This window comes from Oryzias latipes, chromosome 6 (assembly GCF_002234675.1).
Source record: "Oryzias latipes chromosome 6, ASM223467v1".
In the NCBI taxonomy this organism is placed as follows: domain Eukaryota; kingdom Metazoa; phylum Chordata; class Actinopteri; order Beloniformes; family Adrianichthyidae; genus Oryzias; species Oryzias latipes.
In genome coordinates, this window is record NC_019864.2 from 7093564 (window position 1) to 7111483 (window position 17920).

Here is a 17920-nt window from a genome sequence, read left to right on the forward strand (position 1 = left end):
TAAACAATAATTTGATATGTTTTTATAATGTTCTTGTATTAAGTAAAAGAAAATGTAAAATAATGTAAATGCTGGGAATACCAAGGATATAATATTCATACCATCCAACAAAGATACTTAAATCCCATAACTGTTAGTTTCCCACAAAATCAAAAATAGAACTAGATAGCAAATATTAATGTAAAAAGGTCATACCTATATTAGACTACAACAAAGGACAGATTCGGGTTTTGAATCATCAAATTAATCAACCAACCTACACATTCAAATATTAAAAAACTGATGTCTTGAAAATTAGGAATATATGGATGTCATTTGTGGATTTTTGGAAATTCTCGCCATCATTCAGCTGGACTTGTCCTCTCCAAAGACAGTCAGACAGTGGGATCAATAATCTTAAAGCAAGACTGATCATGTCTGGGAAAAACAGTGATACCCTGGTGATCACTTGACTCTTTTTAAGACTTCAGATGAAAATAAAAACAGAAAAAGTTTGTTTACTTAAAAGGATTTCCATTAGGCTCCACCTATACCTCTTATGTAAACTTTTTTTCCTGCAGTCTATTTTGTGAATTTAAAATATACAAATATAAAGTGGACTTTTTTATTTCTAAGGCACAGGAGATCCAGATAGGCAGCAGTGCAAAGACTCTTGCCTGAGGACCCACCATGGAGGGTTTTTTTTAGCTCTTCCAATGCCCTGGGAAGTGACCCCAGGCTTCCTGCATACACTTTATGTTCATATTTAAAAAAAAAAACAATATCTGTTAAAGTCCAGATTTTTTTATTTTAGTCTGTTTTTAAATCTGTATGCCTTTACATGAGTTATTGCTTTCGGCTGGCTTGGTCCAGTCCAAGAGGCTCTGAAAACATCAGAAATCTGCAGAAAATCTGTGTTCAGTTCATTTGAGTTGCACATATATTAAATTGAGTATTTATGTATTTTAGGTGAAAAATAAATGTTCATCTGTCTCTAAAGTCAAAGTAATAGAAGTTAAAAAATTAGTAAGTAATATCAGAGTTTAATTTTTCTCTACACAGTGTTCTCAAAATGGGATTCTGTCTGTTTGTCTACAATTGGAAAAGAAGTTTCATATTTTTATAGTTGTCAAATAAAAAGTTACAAGTTGTAAACTTTTTAGGATAAAATATATAAACTAAGTGTTGCTTTTATCTATTTTTTTGTCTAATAATAGATTCTTTTTTTTCCTTTTAGGAATCGGTGATGCTTCAGTTTTGTGGCAACAAGTTGGATAAGAAAGACTTTTTTGGAAAATCTGATCCTTTCCTGGTTTTTTACCGCAGTAACGAAGACGGATCGTAAGTTTCCATCGATTAAGTCAGTTCATTGAAAACAGAACTGCAGCGTTTGATCTGATACTGGTAGAACTGAGAGGTTATTGTAGCTTATATTGTTTCTGAGCATGATTGAAGCTCCCAAAACTCCTATGCAGGATCTAAAGTGCCTATGTGAAGTTAAATAATGCTCCATGATGTGTGTTTGGAGGAAGCTGTAAATAAAATAGGACAAAGCTGACAGGAAAATAAAGACAGAGCGTGGAATAGATGGAGCTAAGTATAAACTTTGTGCAGAAACCCCTTTTTTTTTGCCCCTCCAGATGCTTTTATTCAAGTTGACTTCAGCATCTCACACTTAACACATTTTCCTTCAGTACAGTGGGCTATTTACTGATGCAGCTTAAACGTTGCGCTGCAGGCTATAACAGCAACTCGCCACAGTCACAAAGAGCCAGGCCAGAGACGGCCACAAAAGCACAGGAAGCACATACTGCTGCAATAAATCCAAATGTTGTTACGTTAAAATCCCCGCTGCGTTGCAGCAGAGCATGTACTGCTTTGTTTTTGTAAATAGGATATGGTTGTCATCTTGTAACACCTTGATATTTCTCCCAGGTATACCATCTGCCACAAAACAGAGGTGGTGAAGAATACTCTGGACCCAGTGTGGCAGGCTTTTAAAATTCCTGTCAGAGCGCTGTGCAATGGAGACTATGACAGGTGCAGTGCATCACTAACATTATAGAAATTGTTATAGTTGCCTGGATACTCTTTATTTATACAGCATGGAGCTCAGGAATCTCTTTAGTGTCAGCATGAATGAGTCTGACCATGTGATTGGGTTAGGTTGGATATGAAGACAAAGACCGTTAACAGTCATTTCTATTTACAATTACCAACTTCAAAGACCCACTCTGATGAAATTTATGTTTTTGGTGTTTTTAACATGTTCTCAAATATCGTAATTATTCCTTTATTAAAATTGTTGTGAATAAAGGAGCAGATGAAAAATGCCTATTGGAAAAAATGTATTTGTGACATAGAAAATACACTGGGCGAGCCACAAGCTCCCTGCTATGCTCCATTCTGATGCATCCACTTGTAGACAAATAGATCGATGTTCGTCTTTGTTTTCCTTGTCTGAGCTGAAATCTGGATCAAAACTGTACAACTGAATAACTCCAATATTGCTCAACATTTTTGTTTCACTGCTAATGTTTGGCTGGAGGTCATAGTAGCTGTATAGGAAGCAGGAGAGCATGTAAACAAGAAGCTGTCAGCAACATGGAGGGGCAAGGGGGTGGGGTTGCTGGTGCCAACAGTCCAGCTCACAACTCAGAGGTGAATTTCTAATGAGGTCCTGCCACTCTGCAAGGAATTCAGTTTAGTACATGAAGGAGGGATCCTCTTCCAGAACGGACAGAACTGTTAAAGAAGAATTCGCATATGTAACCCTTGTGCTATCCTAGGCACTTTACCATTGGGAGTTGGGTCATCTAGACCCACTAGACAGTGCTCTGAACCTTTTTCCTTCAATGATTTGTGATCTTCACTGGTGTCCATGGATTACATGAAATCTTTCCACCTTTATCCACCTTTGTCATGGTAGGGAGAACACGTCAATGTAAGGGTGGGGTCATCTAAGAAAGCACAAGGGTTAACTCTACAACTACATGTTTGAATAGTGTAGCAGATGGGCAGATGGGCTTCATCCAGATGGAACTGGGGGGACGGCTGGGGACGCGAGACGAGCCAGAGGCGAGGTCGACTGTCCAGGACAGGAGCACAGACAAGGCAACTGGAATTTGGATAACTCCCGCTCCTCTGGAGGCGAGTGAGAAAGAGGGACAATGAATGAATCGCACTACAACAAACAGAGGCATGGAGAACTAAATGATACAGAAAATATGTCCTAGAAAACCACACACGTTATATTTTTGGCTAAAAACAACGTAATCATAATCAAAAGACCACTGGGAATCCTTTCAAAATAAAAGATGATTGGAGTGGGTCTTTAACAAAACGGTTAAACAACGTCAGATTGTTTACATTTTAGGATGTTATTGCAAATTGTAATGTAAGCACCATAGAAATTTCACAAACAGAATAAGTTGAAGAATACGTTTAATTTTTGCTTAAAAAAATATGCATCTCACACTAAAGCAGGTTCAGTTTTGTGCTGCAGATAAAGAAGCAAAATAAACTGCCGCTTTAAGGGACCCAGTATGGTCACATTTAGCTGTTCACACACTGAGAGGACTTCTGTTCTCCTGAGAGTTCTGCTGGTGTAGAATGAAACAGTGATTGTCCACTGAGAGGTGTGAGTGAAGAATCTCCACTTCCTAATAATATTAGACTTAACTACTGATCATTTGACTGAAATAGGATGAAACTACCCTTTGGATATAAGTTTTCTGTCGTATGTCAAAAGCTGGGTTCATGATTCATTTATGGCAATTACTCTTTAGGATAGTCCTTAAAGTATAGTACACTTTTAATCTTAATTTTCTGTACATATGTCCTCCATCATCAAGACAAGTGCTACAAGAACATGTTAAAAACACCAAAAATACAATTTTCATCAGTGGGTCGTTAAGTTTAAAGAAGCAAATGCTTCAGTTTTTTGTTTTATTTCTATTTCTAAATTTATTTTTTCTCTTATGTATAAGTTTCTATTCTTATCGACATGGTCATTTATATTTGAAGGGGGTGTGGGGGCTGAGAGCATTCTGTAGATTTTGGTTTTTAAGTTGAAAGACTGCCTACTTTAAAGCACTTTCAGTTACTATTGTTGTCATGGTTTGGGTTTCTTTGTATTGGTTTTTGCTTTCTATCTTGTTCTGTTATGTTTGAGTTCTGTTTCCTGTTTTATTTTGAAAGGTTTCCTGTTTTGTCATGTTCTTGAGTTTTACTTCCTTGGTCTCCATCTCTCCTGATCATGTTCAGCTGTGTCTTGTCAGTCCTGTCTGTATAGTCTTGTCTCTGCCTTCCTCTTGTGCTGGTCCATTCATGTCTCTCATGTGACGTCATTAATGTCTCTAATGTCGCTATCGTCTCATCCCTAACCGTCTTCTGCCATGTTTCCATGTTTTGCCCACAGTGAGTTTAGTTTTGATTTCCTGCTCTGCAGCGCTTTTTGTTAAGATTAAACTCCCTTAAATTTTTTTTTTTAAATATAAAAATAAATAAATAAAATAAAAATAAAAAATATAAGAAAAATAAAATTAAAAAAAAATTAAAATTAAAAAAATAATTAATTAATTAATTAAAAATAATACTAATGATAATAAAAATAAATAAATAGAAAATATTATACTCTTTTGCCCTGGAACCGTGTGGCTCCGTCTCTGCAATTTGGTTCCTTCATGCTCCCCAGCCCTCCCCACCTGAAAATTGTATAACACGTGGTTGGTCAGCAAAGTGTGATTTTTTTTTTTTTTCCAATAAATTGTATTTATTGAAATATTGCTCTTGTCAAAAGTCACTTACCGTACTGCTTTCACTAAATGGTGAAATGAGGATGGCAATGAGGATGGCATGAAGAAACTCTGCTTTGAAAAAATATTGCTTGCTATACTAAAATGTTAGAAGTCCATTGCAGTCCAACCTGCTGTGATTTGGAGAACCACTGAAGCTACACTTTATGTTACAGCATGAGCCATTCTCTTCTGTTCTGAACCGGATCAGCTCACGAAAAATCTAATCTCAAATCAATTAATTAGTATGGTAAAAATGTAATTATGACTACTTTTCTGAATGATAGACAATGTATAGAAATATATGTAATATAGACCAAAAACATTTTACTTAGTAAATTATAAGGATCTGGAAAAAGAGGTGTAGCATGGAACTGGATCAAACCTTACATAACAGGAAGGATACAACATGTTAACATTGATCAATAAACTTCAAATATTCTTGAAATTACATGTGGTGAGCCACAAGGCTCTGTGTTAGGACCAAAACTGTTTATTAATGACATATTTAATGTAACAAAATGTTACAACTTCTGTAGCTTTATCTCAGTTCTATTTTTTAATGCCTGCTTCCTTTCAAACATGTTTCTTTATTATTATTATTGCCATTACTATTATAATCATTATTATGTAACATATTGTGCCATGTTGACTGTATTTTATTATTAACATGTTTGAAACAAATTTTAATAAATAAATAAGAGGTTGCTGTAGTTGAAGTTTCAGTGGAACCACAGATCGTTTGTGCTCGATTGCTTTGTGTCATGTCAGTTCTGCGTTTCGCTGCTCCTAATCTAGAGGTTAATACTGTATATTAAGAGAACTCTGAAGGAATTGTGGGCATGTGTGGTTCCGGTTTTGTCTAAGTCCTATTTATGTATCTATTTTGTGTTCTTAAAATAATATTTTAATAAAAATCACTGCCTCTTTATTATTTTAGGTTGTCCGCATAAACCGTAATATAAGATAAAGACATTCCTGTTCCTCCTCTGTTGTCTTTTCTCTCTGCAGGAGCATTAAAGTGGAGGTGTACGACTGGGACAGAGATGGGGGGTGAGGAAGGCACAAAATTCTACTATAATGATGTCTGATCAGAATCATGATGCCAGTAAATCAATCAATAACACAAAAATCTCCTATCTAATCATATTACAAGTATCAATTATTTTACCCCTGAAAGGTAAACCTTGGAGAAAAAATTGTGTAATTTACTATTCTACCCTTATATAAACGCTTTTATATTTTATTTGGTTTTAGTAAATCATTGCAAATCCCCAAATTATATTTTTTGTTTATATGACACAAACACAAACAGCAAAATCTGGAGTTGATGTCTGCATACCTCCATAAATGCATTAGGGCAGTGGTTGCCAATCCCCAGGCCACAGACCATTACCCAAACACGACTTACAGTTTTTCTGTTTTATTTCAAATCTGATTCTGAAGAAAGTCTGATTTTTGAAAACTTTTGGATTCTCTCCACCACATCTAACTAATTCTTGACACATGTCAAGTCGCTCGGTCATATGTCAAAAATCCATCTATTACTTTCTCAAAAGTGATGCTCTGACCGCTAAATTGAAACTCAAGCTAGCAAAGTTAACAAAAACAAGCATATTTGAAAAGTTTCTTTTGACATAAAAAAACTGTGAGGAAACAAGAGAAGAGCCTTTGACTATAAAATAAAATAAATTTAAAAGTCAAAAGCCAGAAGTCTTTACTCCATACATGGATTTATTGTGACAGTTGTTCCCAACAGACCATAATAATAATGCAGAACATTCAGCAACCCGCTGTCTAATATTACAAAGATGCTGCTAATAAAGTTTTTCAAATGGTGGATTCATGATTGTGATTATACTTAGAAAATATTGATTTTAGTGACCTTTTTTCTCTCTATTGCACCTTAAAAACCTGACGAGGCTGAAGTTGGCGTCTGATTTTGTAGCTTCCACTTTGACGGTTATAAGTCAAGAGAAAATCTGTATCACTTTTTAATGGTTCCAACCTGAAATCTAGTGAACAAATGCAGTTCACAGCAGGTGTAGAGATTTTACAGAGGATAAAGATACATTTTATTTTCAAAAGCCAAAAGAAAGTGGAAGCTAAAAAATATTCGAACACCCACTTCAGCCGGAGGGATCTTTGTAAATATTGTCTGGCATGTCTGTGGCCTGGAAAAGGCTGAGGACCCATGCATTAGGGTGCTGTTGTCACTCAACGACAGTCCGGCACACATTTAAGGTGTCAGTGAAAACTGAATCTGAAGTTAATTTTTCGTGGAACATTTGGTCACTAATTGTTTTTTTGGCACAGGAAGTGTTTGACCTGTTAAGGTCAGGTTGATTTGAGCTTTTAATTATGTCGAAACCTAACCGATTATCTCCATTAAATTATTACTGTGTGAACCTTAGAGCCTCTTAGTGAAACTTCAGGTCTTGTATTACCACACAGAACATAAGAACATGTTTTTCTACTTAAGCAAACATTTTAATCATTCTAAAGGCTCTTTTTGTTATCTGACATCACGGTTTCGTTTGTCAAAAAACATTACTTTGGGGTCTAGACAAAATGTTTTTTTTCTTCTACAGGCATGACTTCATTGGCGAGTTCAGCACCAGCTACAGAGAAATGTCCAGAAGCCAGTCGCAGTTCCACATCTATGAGGTGAGAAATTCCTTTCTAGCAAAAGCGAACCAATAAACCTAATACACACTGAGGCTAAACAGAGCTAGAGAGCTTTTTATTCCATAGATGCATCAAAAGCATTCAGGGTTAAAGTATCAGAGCAGCACACACTCATCTCCCACCAGCAACAGTTGACAGCAGCTGTTTCAGTTCCTCAATCTTTTATGTTTGATCTTTTTTAGGGAAATGTGAGGTTTTCATATTGACATCCACTTCAGAAAAGAAGACGTTCTTGTTGAAAAATACACTCTAAGCTGTGTTTAGGACTGCTGGCACATTCATTCATATGTAAGCTTAAAGCCCAGAAATGCTATGTAACTGGTCTGTAGTTTAGGAAGCAGGAAATCCAGGTATGAAGCAATGATGACAAGGAATGACACAAACAATTACCACAGGTACTTTGATTCAACAGCAGAGGATTGAAGCCACTAACAAGGAGAAAACATCCTCCCCACGAATCTTAGTGTACCCTATAGATATAGGAAAATCTTAATATGACTATGTTACTTATAGTCCCGCTACATTCATCTTTTGATCCATTGTAAAAGTCTTCCCAGTGGTCTTTTAATTATTATTCTTTTTATAGCCAAGACAAAAAAAAAACTGTCATTTCTTTGGCACCTAGTTTGTACAGAGCAGCAGGAGTTCATTAGAAATTCACCACTGAGTTGTGGACTGGACTGTTGGTGCAGAGTAAACCTGCCCCTACTTCCCGTCATCTCCCGCTAGCTAACAGCCCCTCACAACCCCAACCTAACAATAGTGATGCAACAAATATGGCGAGAAGTATTGAAGCTATCCAGTTTTGAGCCAGATGCCAGCCTGGATGAGGAAAACAAGACGTCACAAATATGTCCCTTTTCAAGCTGCATTGTTTGTCTGCCCCAGATCCACAACGATTTGAATAAAGAAATACTCAGAAATGAAGTTTTAAGATACATTTTTTTCATATATGACCTGTTAAAAACACCAAAAATACCATTTTCATGGGAGTGTCTTTAAAATACCGTTTGCATAACTTTTTATTTGAGAAATTACATCATTTTCACTACTCCCTGATACAAATGGGTGAGTAATCCTTGTGCTATCTTAGGCACTTTAACATTGGGAGTTGGGTCATCTAGACCCACTAGACAGTGCTCTGAACCTTTTTTCTTCAATGATTTGTGATCTTCACTGGTGTCCATGGATTCCATGAAATCTTTCCACCTTTATCCACCTTTGTCATGGTAGTGAGAACACGTCAATGTAAGGGTGGGGTCATCTAAGATAGCACAAGGGTTAAGTCCAGTTTAACAGCTGATCACACAACACTATCCACTTTAATGGAGATTGATAAAAACTGTCATTTAAAATAAACAAAAAGGTACAGTTTAGCTGCTTTCAGAAAGAAGCAACTCTGCACACTAAGTGGATTCATAACTTTTCGATGAGTGTCTACACATCAAGCACCATCGCATCACTTTTTTTAGAGAAAAAAAATTTTGATGTTCAGCCCGACAGGGGAACTAATTGGTTCTAAAATGGCGTATGGTAAATGGCGTATACTTATATAGTGCCTTTCTTCCTACAAGGACAAAGTACTTTACAGTCACAGACCCATTCACCCAGTCACACACACATTCACTCACACATTCACACACTGGTGGCGGCTCCGCTGCCAAACACAGGCGCCCGCCTACCACCAGAGGCAAGGTGGGGTTCAGTGTCTTGCCCAAGGACACTTCGACTCATGGGCGTGCAAGGCGGGAATTGAATCTGCAATCGAATCTGCAATTTAATTTCATTAAAAGGTGATACCAGCACGCCTAAAAAAGAAGTTCGGTCACATAGCTTAAATGTTCTATGTCACTACACTGGCTTCTTTAAAACAACCTTTAGCTTCATCATCTGGACAAAAACAAGCAGTAAGAGGTGAACTTTTTCTCGGAACTGATGCTTTTTTAACACATGGTGACGTTCAGCATATATATATCGCTTTCCTTTGCCGCTGCAGTCGAGATCGGTGCCGGTGTTGTGCCAGGATATGTTTCCCCTGCCAGAGTTTGTTTCCCCCGTCTCTAGCAAGGTTCATTAGTTTCATAGCACTTATACTTTGCCCTGAAAAGCTTCAAATGAAGGTGGATGTTAACAATATACTTTATTCTGTGGCATGTGGGAGTTCATTGTCGTGCAAATTAATGGGGGGCACAGATTCTGGCAGGCTGGAGCAGCGGCCTGGCAAAATGCTTGTTCCTGTCGTTATTTTACAAAAAATGTGTGGGGGGAAAAAATTCAAAAATTACAATAAACTCCCAAAAGCCCCAGAATAAATTATATCGCAAACTTCCACCTTCTTTTTCGCGGCAAAACATGAGTGCCACTCATTGTCATTTTACTGTGACACTGCGGCACACTACGTAACAAACAGTCCGCCTTATGTGAAACCTAAACCGAAAAAGAAAATAACAAGAATAATGTTCTAAAACGGATACATTTATTTATTTTGTAAGTCACCATGGTATAAGCAAGTTAATGGCTGATGAAAAATGCATTATCAGAAATTAACGCACTTTGCGTCGGACAGTTCAGGCGTTAATTTCTGGTAATGCACACTTTGTCTGCTATTATCCCTTACTTATTTGGAATCTCATCAACATTTAAGTAGTTATCAAGAAAAATGGCATCAGGCATGGATACTCATGGACTCATGAACACCACTTTCAAGTTGAATTGCAACATTAGCTGAGTAACGTTGCCAGAGTTGCCAGACGAGGCTATGTTAGAAACTCGGTGCAGAGACATTTTACAACTTCATCACTGGAAAGAAGTGACAAAAAAAACAGAAATAAACTTTGCTTCATCTTAGTGCAGGGAAAAATGCCAAACAAAAAGACAAAAGACGGCAGTTGTTTCTAAGTATGAAGACAAATTCTACACAAACTAATCAAAACAAAATGTCCTGTTTAAATGGAAGAGGCGGAGCAGATGCAGTCAACTGACAAAGCAGAGTCAGAATCAGTGGTGAGAAAACTAAGAAGTAAATTTTTGTTTATGTTAAAATGCATTAAAAGAGCATGAATAACACAAAACAATAAAAACCACTTTATCTAACCATCTAAACAGTAGGTAACCTAGGCCACACCCAATCTTCCACTTTCGGCTTCTCCCATCAGGGGTCGCCACAGCGAACAAGTCGCATGGTAAATTTGGCAACGTTTTACGCCGGATGCCCTTCCTGACGCAACCTTCTCAAACCGGGCTTGGAACCGGCGTAGAGAAGGGAACAGGGAGCAGCCCGGAGTTGAACCCGGGTTTCACGGACGGAAGGCGCCGCAAACCAGCACGAGCTAAACTGGCTCCCCCAACCTAGGCCACACCCAATGTTTTGATTAAATTATCCTATAGAGAAGATCCCAAAGGAAGGTAGTTTCCAAGTGAAATGGATACAAAAAATACACAATAGATCCCTTTTGACCTTTACCAGCTATACCACACTCTGAATCACTGGTCTCTTTTCTGTTCCATTCCTTTGCTGCTTGTTTGAGGCACGCCTGGATCTCTCAATAATTCTGATAAACATTAATATACTTGATATACTCGCACAGACAAATGAAACTGAAGGTGTTTCCTCACTGAAAGAAGGCTCATGACATTATTTCTGCTGGGAGGAAATTGATGTTATTTATTATTAATTTTGGGCACAAACATGTCCACAAGTTTACTCCTCTTAACGCTGGAAGCATGCTTAATTCAGACAGTCATTTCTTTCTGAATGCTGTCATAGGTCTGGACGCTGGCGAATGCTCTGCTGGACGTTCTGCTCATTCGATGGGGCCTGAATGTTTAGCACACAATCCTGAGAGCCTCTGTGATGGGATAGGTGGTGATGTAAACTGATCACTGCATCCTTTGCTGTCCTCACACCAACAAACTGTTGATGAGTAATGTTTACACACACTGTGAGAAGAGTTGCAGGCAAAGATTATCCCAAATATAGCCGAAAAAAAAGAAACAACTTTTTATCTACAAAGTAATGTGATCTCAGCACTCTTTTCTTTAAAGAAAAGATTAGGATTGGGAAAACTGCTACCTATTTTTTGGAGTATAAGGTTTTTGCAGTTTGGATGGGGATGCGACTTATACTTAGGTGCAACTTATGTGATTTAAAAAAATAAATAAATGGCAACAGATTCTGGAGGGCACTGTTGTGTATCACTATTTGACAGAAACTGACAGCAATGCAGAAGAAGCGCCGCTCAGTCTTATGTCGGGTTTGGCGGAGTTGTTTCAAAGAGAATCAGAGGACGAAAATTTTTGACGTATTTATTGATTTAAAGTGAAATAATGAGATTAGATGACTTGTTAGCATGTTTTTTATGCTATGGTTATTGGAATAATTTCTCATATGTTGCACTAATATACTAGTTTCCTCCTATGTTTCATGAAGCTTGACAAGCATCAATATGCTGGGTTGTCAAATGTACAGATATTAAATCTGTTATTATGATTTGTCTTTCAAGATAAAATGTCTGTTCTTTTTCCAGTATATTGTTAGATACATTTCTCCCTACTCTTGTGCGACTAATATGACATATTTTTCCTCGTTATTATGCTTTTTTTTTCTGATTTTGGCTGATGCACTTATATTCCAAAAAAGATGGTACCTCTGGTATTCAGATGAATAATGCAGGGAGTACTTGATATGTATTGTAAAAGTTTACAATTATTTTCAATTAAGTTAAAGTGTCATTAGTTGTCACACACCTAGATTTGTGAAAATTGTTCTCCACATTGGCCCCATTCCCTGGGGGAGCAGTGAGTTGAAGACACAGCTGCGTTTGGGAACGATTTGGTGGTTTAGCCTCCCAATCAAATGGTGAGTGTCAAGCAGGGAGACACTTTTAGAGTCTTTGACATGACTTGACTATGGATTTGGACTCACAACCTTCCATTCTCAGGGGAGACACTCTACCACCGAGCTGGTTTTTGACACTCGTCAGCACTTATGGATGCAGAAATACCCCACTCAGTCAAGCAACATTCACACCGGCCTCTGCAATTAGCATTAAAGCAACCATTTCCAATGAAAAGTCTATGTAAATGCACGTTTTGGGCTTCTGTGTTCAAAATTCTCAGGTTTATGCCAATCTGAGCAAATTTCTACGACCGTTTTCAGACGTGCGGCTATTCAACACGCTTTTAAGGTTAAACCAATTTGAACTTTGACCAATCAGGGCCTCAGATTTGATACTGATGCATGAATGGTAACACTTTTAATACAGGATAAATTTATGATTGTGGTTTGTGCCTGGATGGAATTCTATGACACCAAGTCTTTCGTATATAGGAACAGAGCTGTGAAAGAAAAAGTCTGGAGCAAGATTGGTGAAATTTGCACTGCTTCAACATTTCACACCAAGCCTCTTCCAACTCTAGGTGGCAGAAGACAGTAAACAGTGGAAAAAGAAGATGCCCCTTCCCTGCTTGTCCAGTATCCCTTGTACTATCTTAGATGACCCCACCCTTCCATTGACGTGTTCTTCCTACCATGACAAAGGTGGATAAAGGTGGAAAGATTTCATGTAATCCATGGACACCAGTGAAGATCACAAATCATTGAAGAAAAAAGGTTCAGCGCACTGTCCAGTGGGTCTAGATGACCCAACTCCCAATGTTAAAGTGCCTATAATAGCACAAGGGTTACAAACATCGTGGGCTAATTGCACGTTGTTCTTGAACGCACATTAAATCCCAGGTGTGTCTGTAGCTGTAGAGGTATGACCAGTGCAGACATAAATGTAGATGTTGTTATAAAGCAGACATCAGTCAGCACCATCTCTCACTGTTGACGTTTCCCTTTGGTCAATGCTGAAACTGACCGATTATTTATTTTAAAGCATGCAGATTATATAGACACGGAGCTTCATTACGGTAAATCACTAAATCCCAAGACTCTGAGATTAGCATAAGAAGGAGATCACCTCTGATTGTGTGTTTCTACCTGAGATCAATGTCGCCTTGGCCTCTACTCCATCGACCCGAGCTCTCATTTCATCAGTTTGTAAATAATCACTTTGAGCCCAACAGATTTGGATGAATTGTTCTGATTCCTCTGGGAGCAGCAGGTTGAGGCACGAGAAGGAGCAAGAAGCAGAGAAAAGCGAATTCCCTGATATTTCTGCCTGGAATGTGCCATTGAGGCGTCTGTCTATCACATACGGCTGCGAGGGCATTTCATTCAGTTTTTCTGAATAGTTGAGGCTGATTGAACCAGGAGGAGCCACACAAAAGGCAAACTTTGACTGCTGTGATGTCTCTGAAGCACAACAGGGAAACCAGCTTCAGGCTTATTGTCTCTCCACAGGTTCTGAATCCAAAAAAGAAAGGAAAGAAGAAGAAAAAGTACCTGAACTCAGGGACGGTGAGTCTTTATACATTTGCCTACGGAAGAAGGTTTTATTGAAACATAAAACTGATTGACACGCTGCTATCATTCTGCTTCAGCTGCACTTAGGAGAAATTTAACCATTTTAAAATTATTATAATTTTTGGATTATGTTTCAGTAGTTCCACATTATTGGCCATCATGCTGGGAATTTTTGGTGCACAATGACTCCTCTCCCTGTGATGTAAATTGGATCGTTTCATGGAATCACTGCCAACATGTGGGTGAAATTTCACTCAGCAGATTTTGAGCAGTGAAAGTTCCTGCTGCTCCTAATAACAGAGGACAAATAGGCAACATCTGGAAGTTAAAGCAGTTGTCTTCTAGCTTGCTCTGCTTCAAATAGTCTCTCCAGATTTTTTTTTTTAATTTTTTGAGTAATATTGAGATTTAAACCTATTAGTGAATAAAATGCAGCAAATGATGCTGCAGCAAAGTCATTGACTATATGTGAGAACTTGACTCAAGAAGCCAAAATTCCATAGATTGTCTGAATTCCCTGACTACTCCCAAGATTTTTATGCAATCTGGACACCAGGCTCACTACCTTTATTGTATTTGTTTTCAAACACCAAATATGCCGTCAGCCATTTGCCAAATTCATTGATCTTCTTAACCGTTTGTTCCCCTTCCGGGTCATAGGGCTGCTGGAGCCTATCCCGTCCACTTCTTGGCCGACAGGTCCTCAGTCTGTCTCAGGGCCACAATCACACACCCATGCACTTTCATATTCACAACTGGCAACGATTTAGAGTAACCACTTAACCTATGAAGCATGTTCTTGGACGATGGGGGAAAGCCGGATTCCCCAGAGAAAACCCACGCATGCACGGCGAGAACATGCAAAGTCCACACAGAAAGGTCCCCCATTGATGTTCTGTATCAGTGTCCCCAGATGGGTCTTTAACTGGGGCCCCTCTTGCTGTGAGGCAAGAGCGCTAACCACTGCTCCATTTATTTACCAAAAAACCAACATTTCTCAAATTAAAAACCTAATAGAGATGAAAATTTCACAAAGACTTTTTATAAATCCACCGTGTGCTGATGATCAAAACTTGGATGATTTATTTAAAAAATCCAGATTCAAATTTTTTTTTTTCAAATGACAAATCCATCAAATGCAATGTATTGTGGTCTATATTTGCAAATCTAGTCAGCATCAATAAACACTAGTTTTTTGCAGAAACTTCTGGGAATTTTAAGAGCACTGGACAAGGTGGCAATTACCCTTTAGACTATAGTGCACTAACTAGTGAGTAGTGAAGGAATTCGGACAAAACCATGGACGTCTATTGAGAAATAATCTGCTATTTTTAACATGTTCTTGATAATCCTATTTTGTTCATAATATGTTTTCTTTGTAAGTTATTCAAGTTACAAACTGGCCAATCAGATGCCTCAATAAAAATACGTGGTCTCACATTGAATGTTCGCACGTTTGATTGACAGATTTTGTGTAGCCTGCTTTCAAGTGGTAAAGGTATGGCCTTCCAGCAAGCTCACTCCTGATTGGTCAAAGTACTCTGACCTACTCAGACCACTTCTTACTGATTTCATCTGGTTCCAACATGGCAATATTCATACTATGAAAGAGTGGTGACGGCATTGACTTTTCTATTTTTTCTATGGCTGGCGTAACACTCAGAAATGTAAGAAATGTGGGTTTTTTTTAGCATTAATGAGCGAAAAGCCTTTTTTTAAGTTAAGATGCTCACATGTATGAGAGCAAACTCCTATCTTTTAATTCCCAAATGATTGGGGAAAAAAAAACTCTGTTAAAGGGGTGTTAAAAGCATTTCTCCCACACACTACAGTATGGAAAACACAAGCAATCATTTCAGCCTGTAAACAAACCTGAGTATGCATGCGTAATCCATTATATAAAGGGTTATTTTTCACTTATATATCTGTGTATTCTACTAGAACCAAAAGAAATATATCATTTGTTGGATCCAGGTGTATAAAGTATGACGGGAGGGCCCTTCTTCAGTAATCTGACACGTTATGTTGTAGTTTTTGACCAAAGCGTTGACCTTTTGTGGACATATGTTTAGTCCTTTTTCGATTGGGGGCTAGCAAAACAGCCCATGTGAAGAAGAGGTTAACCTCAAAACAAGTTGAGTTATAGAGATGAACTGTCTGCGCTGTAAAAATGACTGTTGCCTCATTCACACGCCTGTCTGACCGGCAGGTGACCCTCCTTTCCTGCCTGGTGGACACCGAGCTGTCCTTCCTGGACTACATCAGAGGCGGGTAGGTTCACATTTCCAACAGCAAGTGATACAAAAGCAAGTGAGGCAGCTGCGTTATCCTCTTCATTAAATCTTGTGTCACTTGCAGTTAGCAGTGTTGACTCTGCAGAGACTGAAAGGATCACTGACTGGTGTTATCTCTCTGCTCTAATATTAAGACAGACAGCTGCCGATAACCTGCTGCTTAATTGCGCTCTGCTGCATGCTTTGAAACACGCTGCGGTCTAATCTGACATGATTGATGGTTTCATGTTTTTCCTTATGTCACTTCTTTTTTTATAGGACACAGATTAATTTCACAGTGGCAATTGATTTCACAGCATCAAATGGTGAGTGTTTTAAAGCTCCACTCTTGTTAATGAAACCATTTAAGTGCATCAGACAGATAAAGGTTTGGCAGTTAATGATGCAGCACAGGATTTGAACTCTTCAGGCGTTTCTTATCAGTCAACTCAGCTGAATGACACTTCAACTGTTTAATTTCACTTCAAAGAAAAGGATGATAAAGTTTGAAGGGTGTATTTTTTTTTTGTCTAACTTGTCCTGTCCAACAGCTGGGCAAACAGATGAGAGCTGAAGGCCTCTTGTGTTGGACATTTTTTACTTTAACAAATCAGGGGTTATGAATCTTCTGACAAACCAGAGGTATGTCTGAATAAACCCCTATTGTAATCGAGGCCAAACTTTATTCATTTTAATCATATTTGAAAATATTTTGTGCTTAAGTGAGTGTTTATGTTCCTCTAAAATGGATGATGGAATGGAAAAAGAAGGAGGGAGAGTGCCCAGTCATTCCCACACCAAGAGCCCCGCCGCAGCAGGTGCGGCAGCCAGAACCCCCCAACGCCCGCACGGCAGCAGATAGAGCCCCCCCCCCCCCCCCCCCCCCCCCCCCCCCGGTGATCACATCCGCCACCCAGACCAGGGCCAGCAAGAACGCCACGGGGCCCCCAGAGCCAGAGAGCAGGGAGGCACGGGGGGAAAGAGAGTGTAGCTCCAGCTCAACCATGTAGAGCAGCCCCCCCGCCGCGCATGGAGGGCCCAACGCAGGGGCCCGCCCCAAAAGAGTGCCCACAGCCCCAGACGAGCACCTCATCACCACCCATGATTTCTGGGCATCCCCCCCCCCCCCCCCCAACCCCAGGTACGAGGCAGGACCCCCCAAGGGAGACCCGCACGCAGGGACTCGCACACCCCCAGCTCAGGTGGGATGTGATCCCCGGCTCTTGGTCTTGCCGGAAGGCTCTGGGATCCCTCTCCCTGCGTGGAGAGGGGGCCGCCGGTCCCAGGAAGCCAGCACCCAGGGATTACGGCCGCCGTTGTCAGGGCCCAGTACCCCCTACCATGGATGGGGTAGGGGACCAAGGGCCCTACATGTCTTAGGTGCAAATAAAAGCGAGAGGGGGGGGGCTATTCCATACGGCAACCCTGGGAGGGGGACCACTGCCAAGTAGCCCCCCTCCCATCACCCTAATAAGAGATTATTTGAGGAAGGGGGTAAGTTGGGTACAGCTGGTAGACTGTCCCCCAGCCCCCCCCAGCATAGGGCCCAGGTCCCCTCAGCCCAGGGGTCCCATCCCCCTAGGTGCCCACCCCCCAGGCCCCGCCACCACCCACCCCACACAGAGAGAGAGAGGAGCCAGAAAGCGTCGCCCCCCCCCCGGAGCAAGCCCAGGCCCCCGCCCACAGGCGCTGCCCCTGGGAGAGCTCTGGTCAGGCCTCGATGGGACCGAGGCACCCAACCAGCCGGGGCGACCGCCGATTGCCTCAGCGGAGAC

General features: G+C 39.8%; 1 protein-coding gene across 2 annotated transcripts in view; it reads left to right on the forward strand.

Annotated features, from left to right (window-relative positions):
- The window catches only part of LOC101173626 (copine-8), a 138296-nt gene that overhangs the window by 82647 nt on the left and 37729 nt on the right, over nucleotides 1-17920 (forward strand). For both annotated transcript variants that reach the window (XM_023955578.1, XM_023955579.1), the window contains exons 8-14: nucleotides 1217-1320; nucleotides 1915-2019; nucleotides 5787-5828; nucleotides 7367-7442; nucleotides 13810-13866; nucleotides 16082-16143; nucleotides 16425-16471. In XM_023955578.1, the coding sequence (XP_023811346.1) occupies nucleotides 1217-1320; nucleotides 1915-2019; nucleotides 5787-5828; nucleotides 7367-7442; nucleotides 13810-13866; nucleotides 16082-16143; nucleotides 16425-16471 (493 nt within the window). The remainder of the gene's footprint in view (nucleotides 1-1216; nucleotides 1321-1914; nucleotides 2020-5786; nucleotides 5829-7366; nucleotides 7443-13809; nucleotides 13867-16081; nucleotides 16144-16424; nucleotides 16472-17920) is intronic.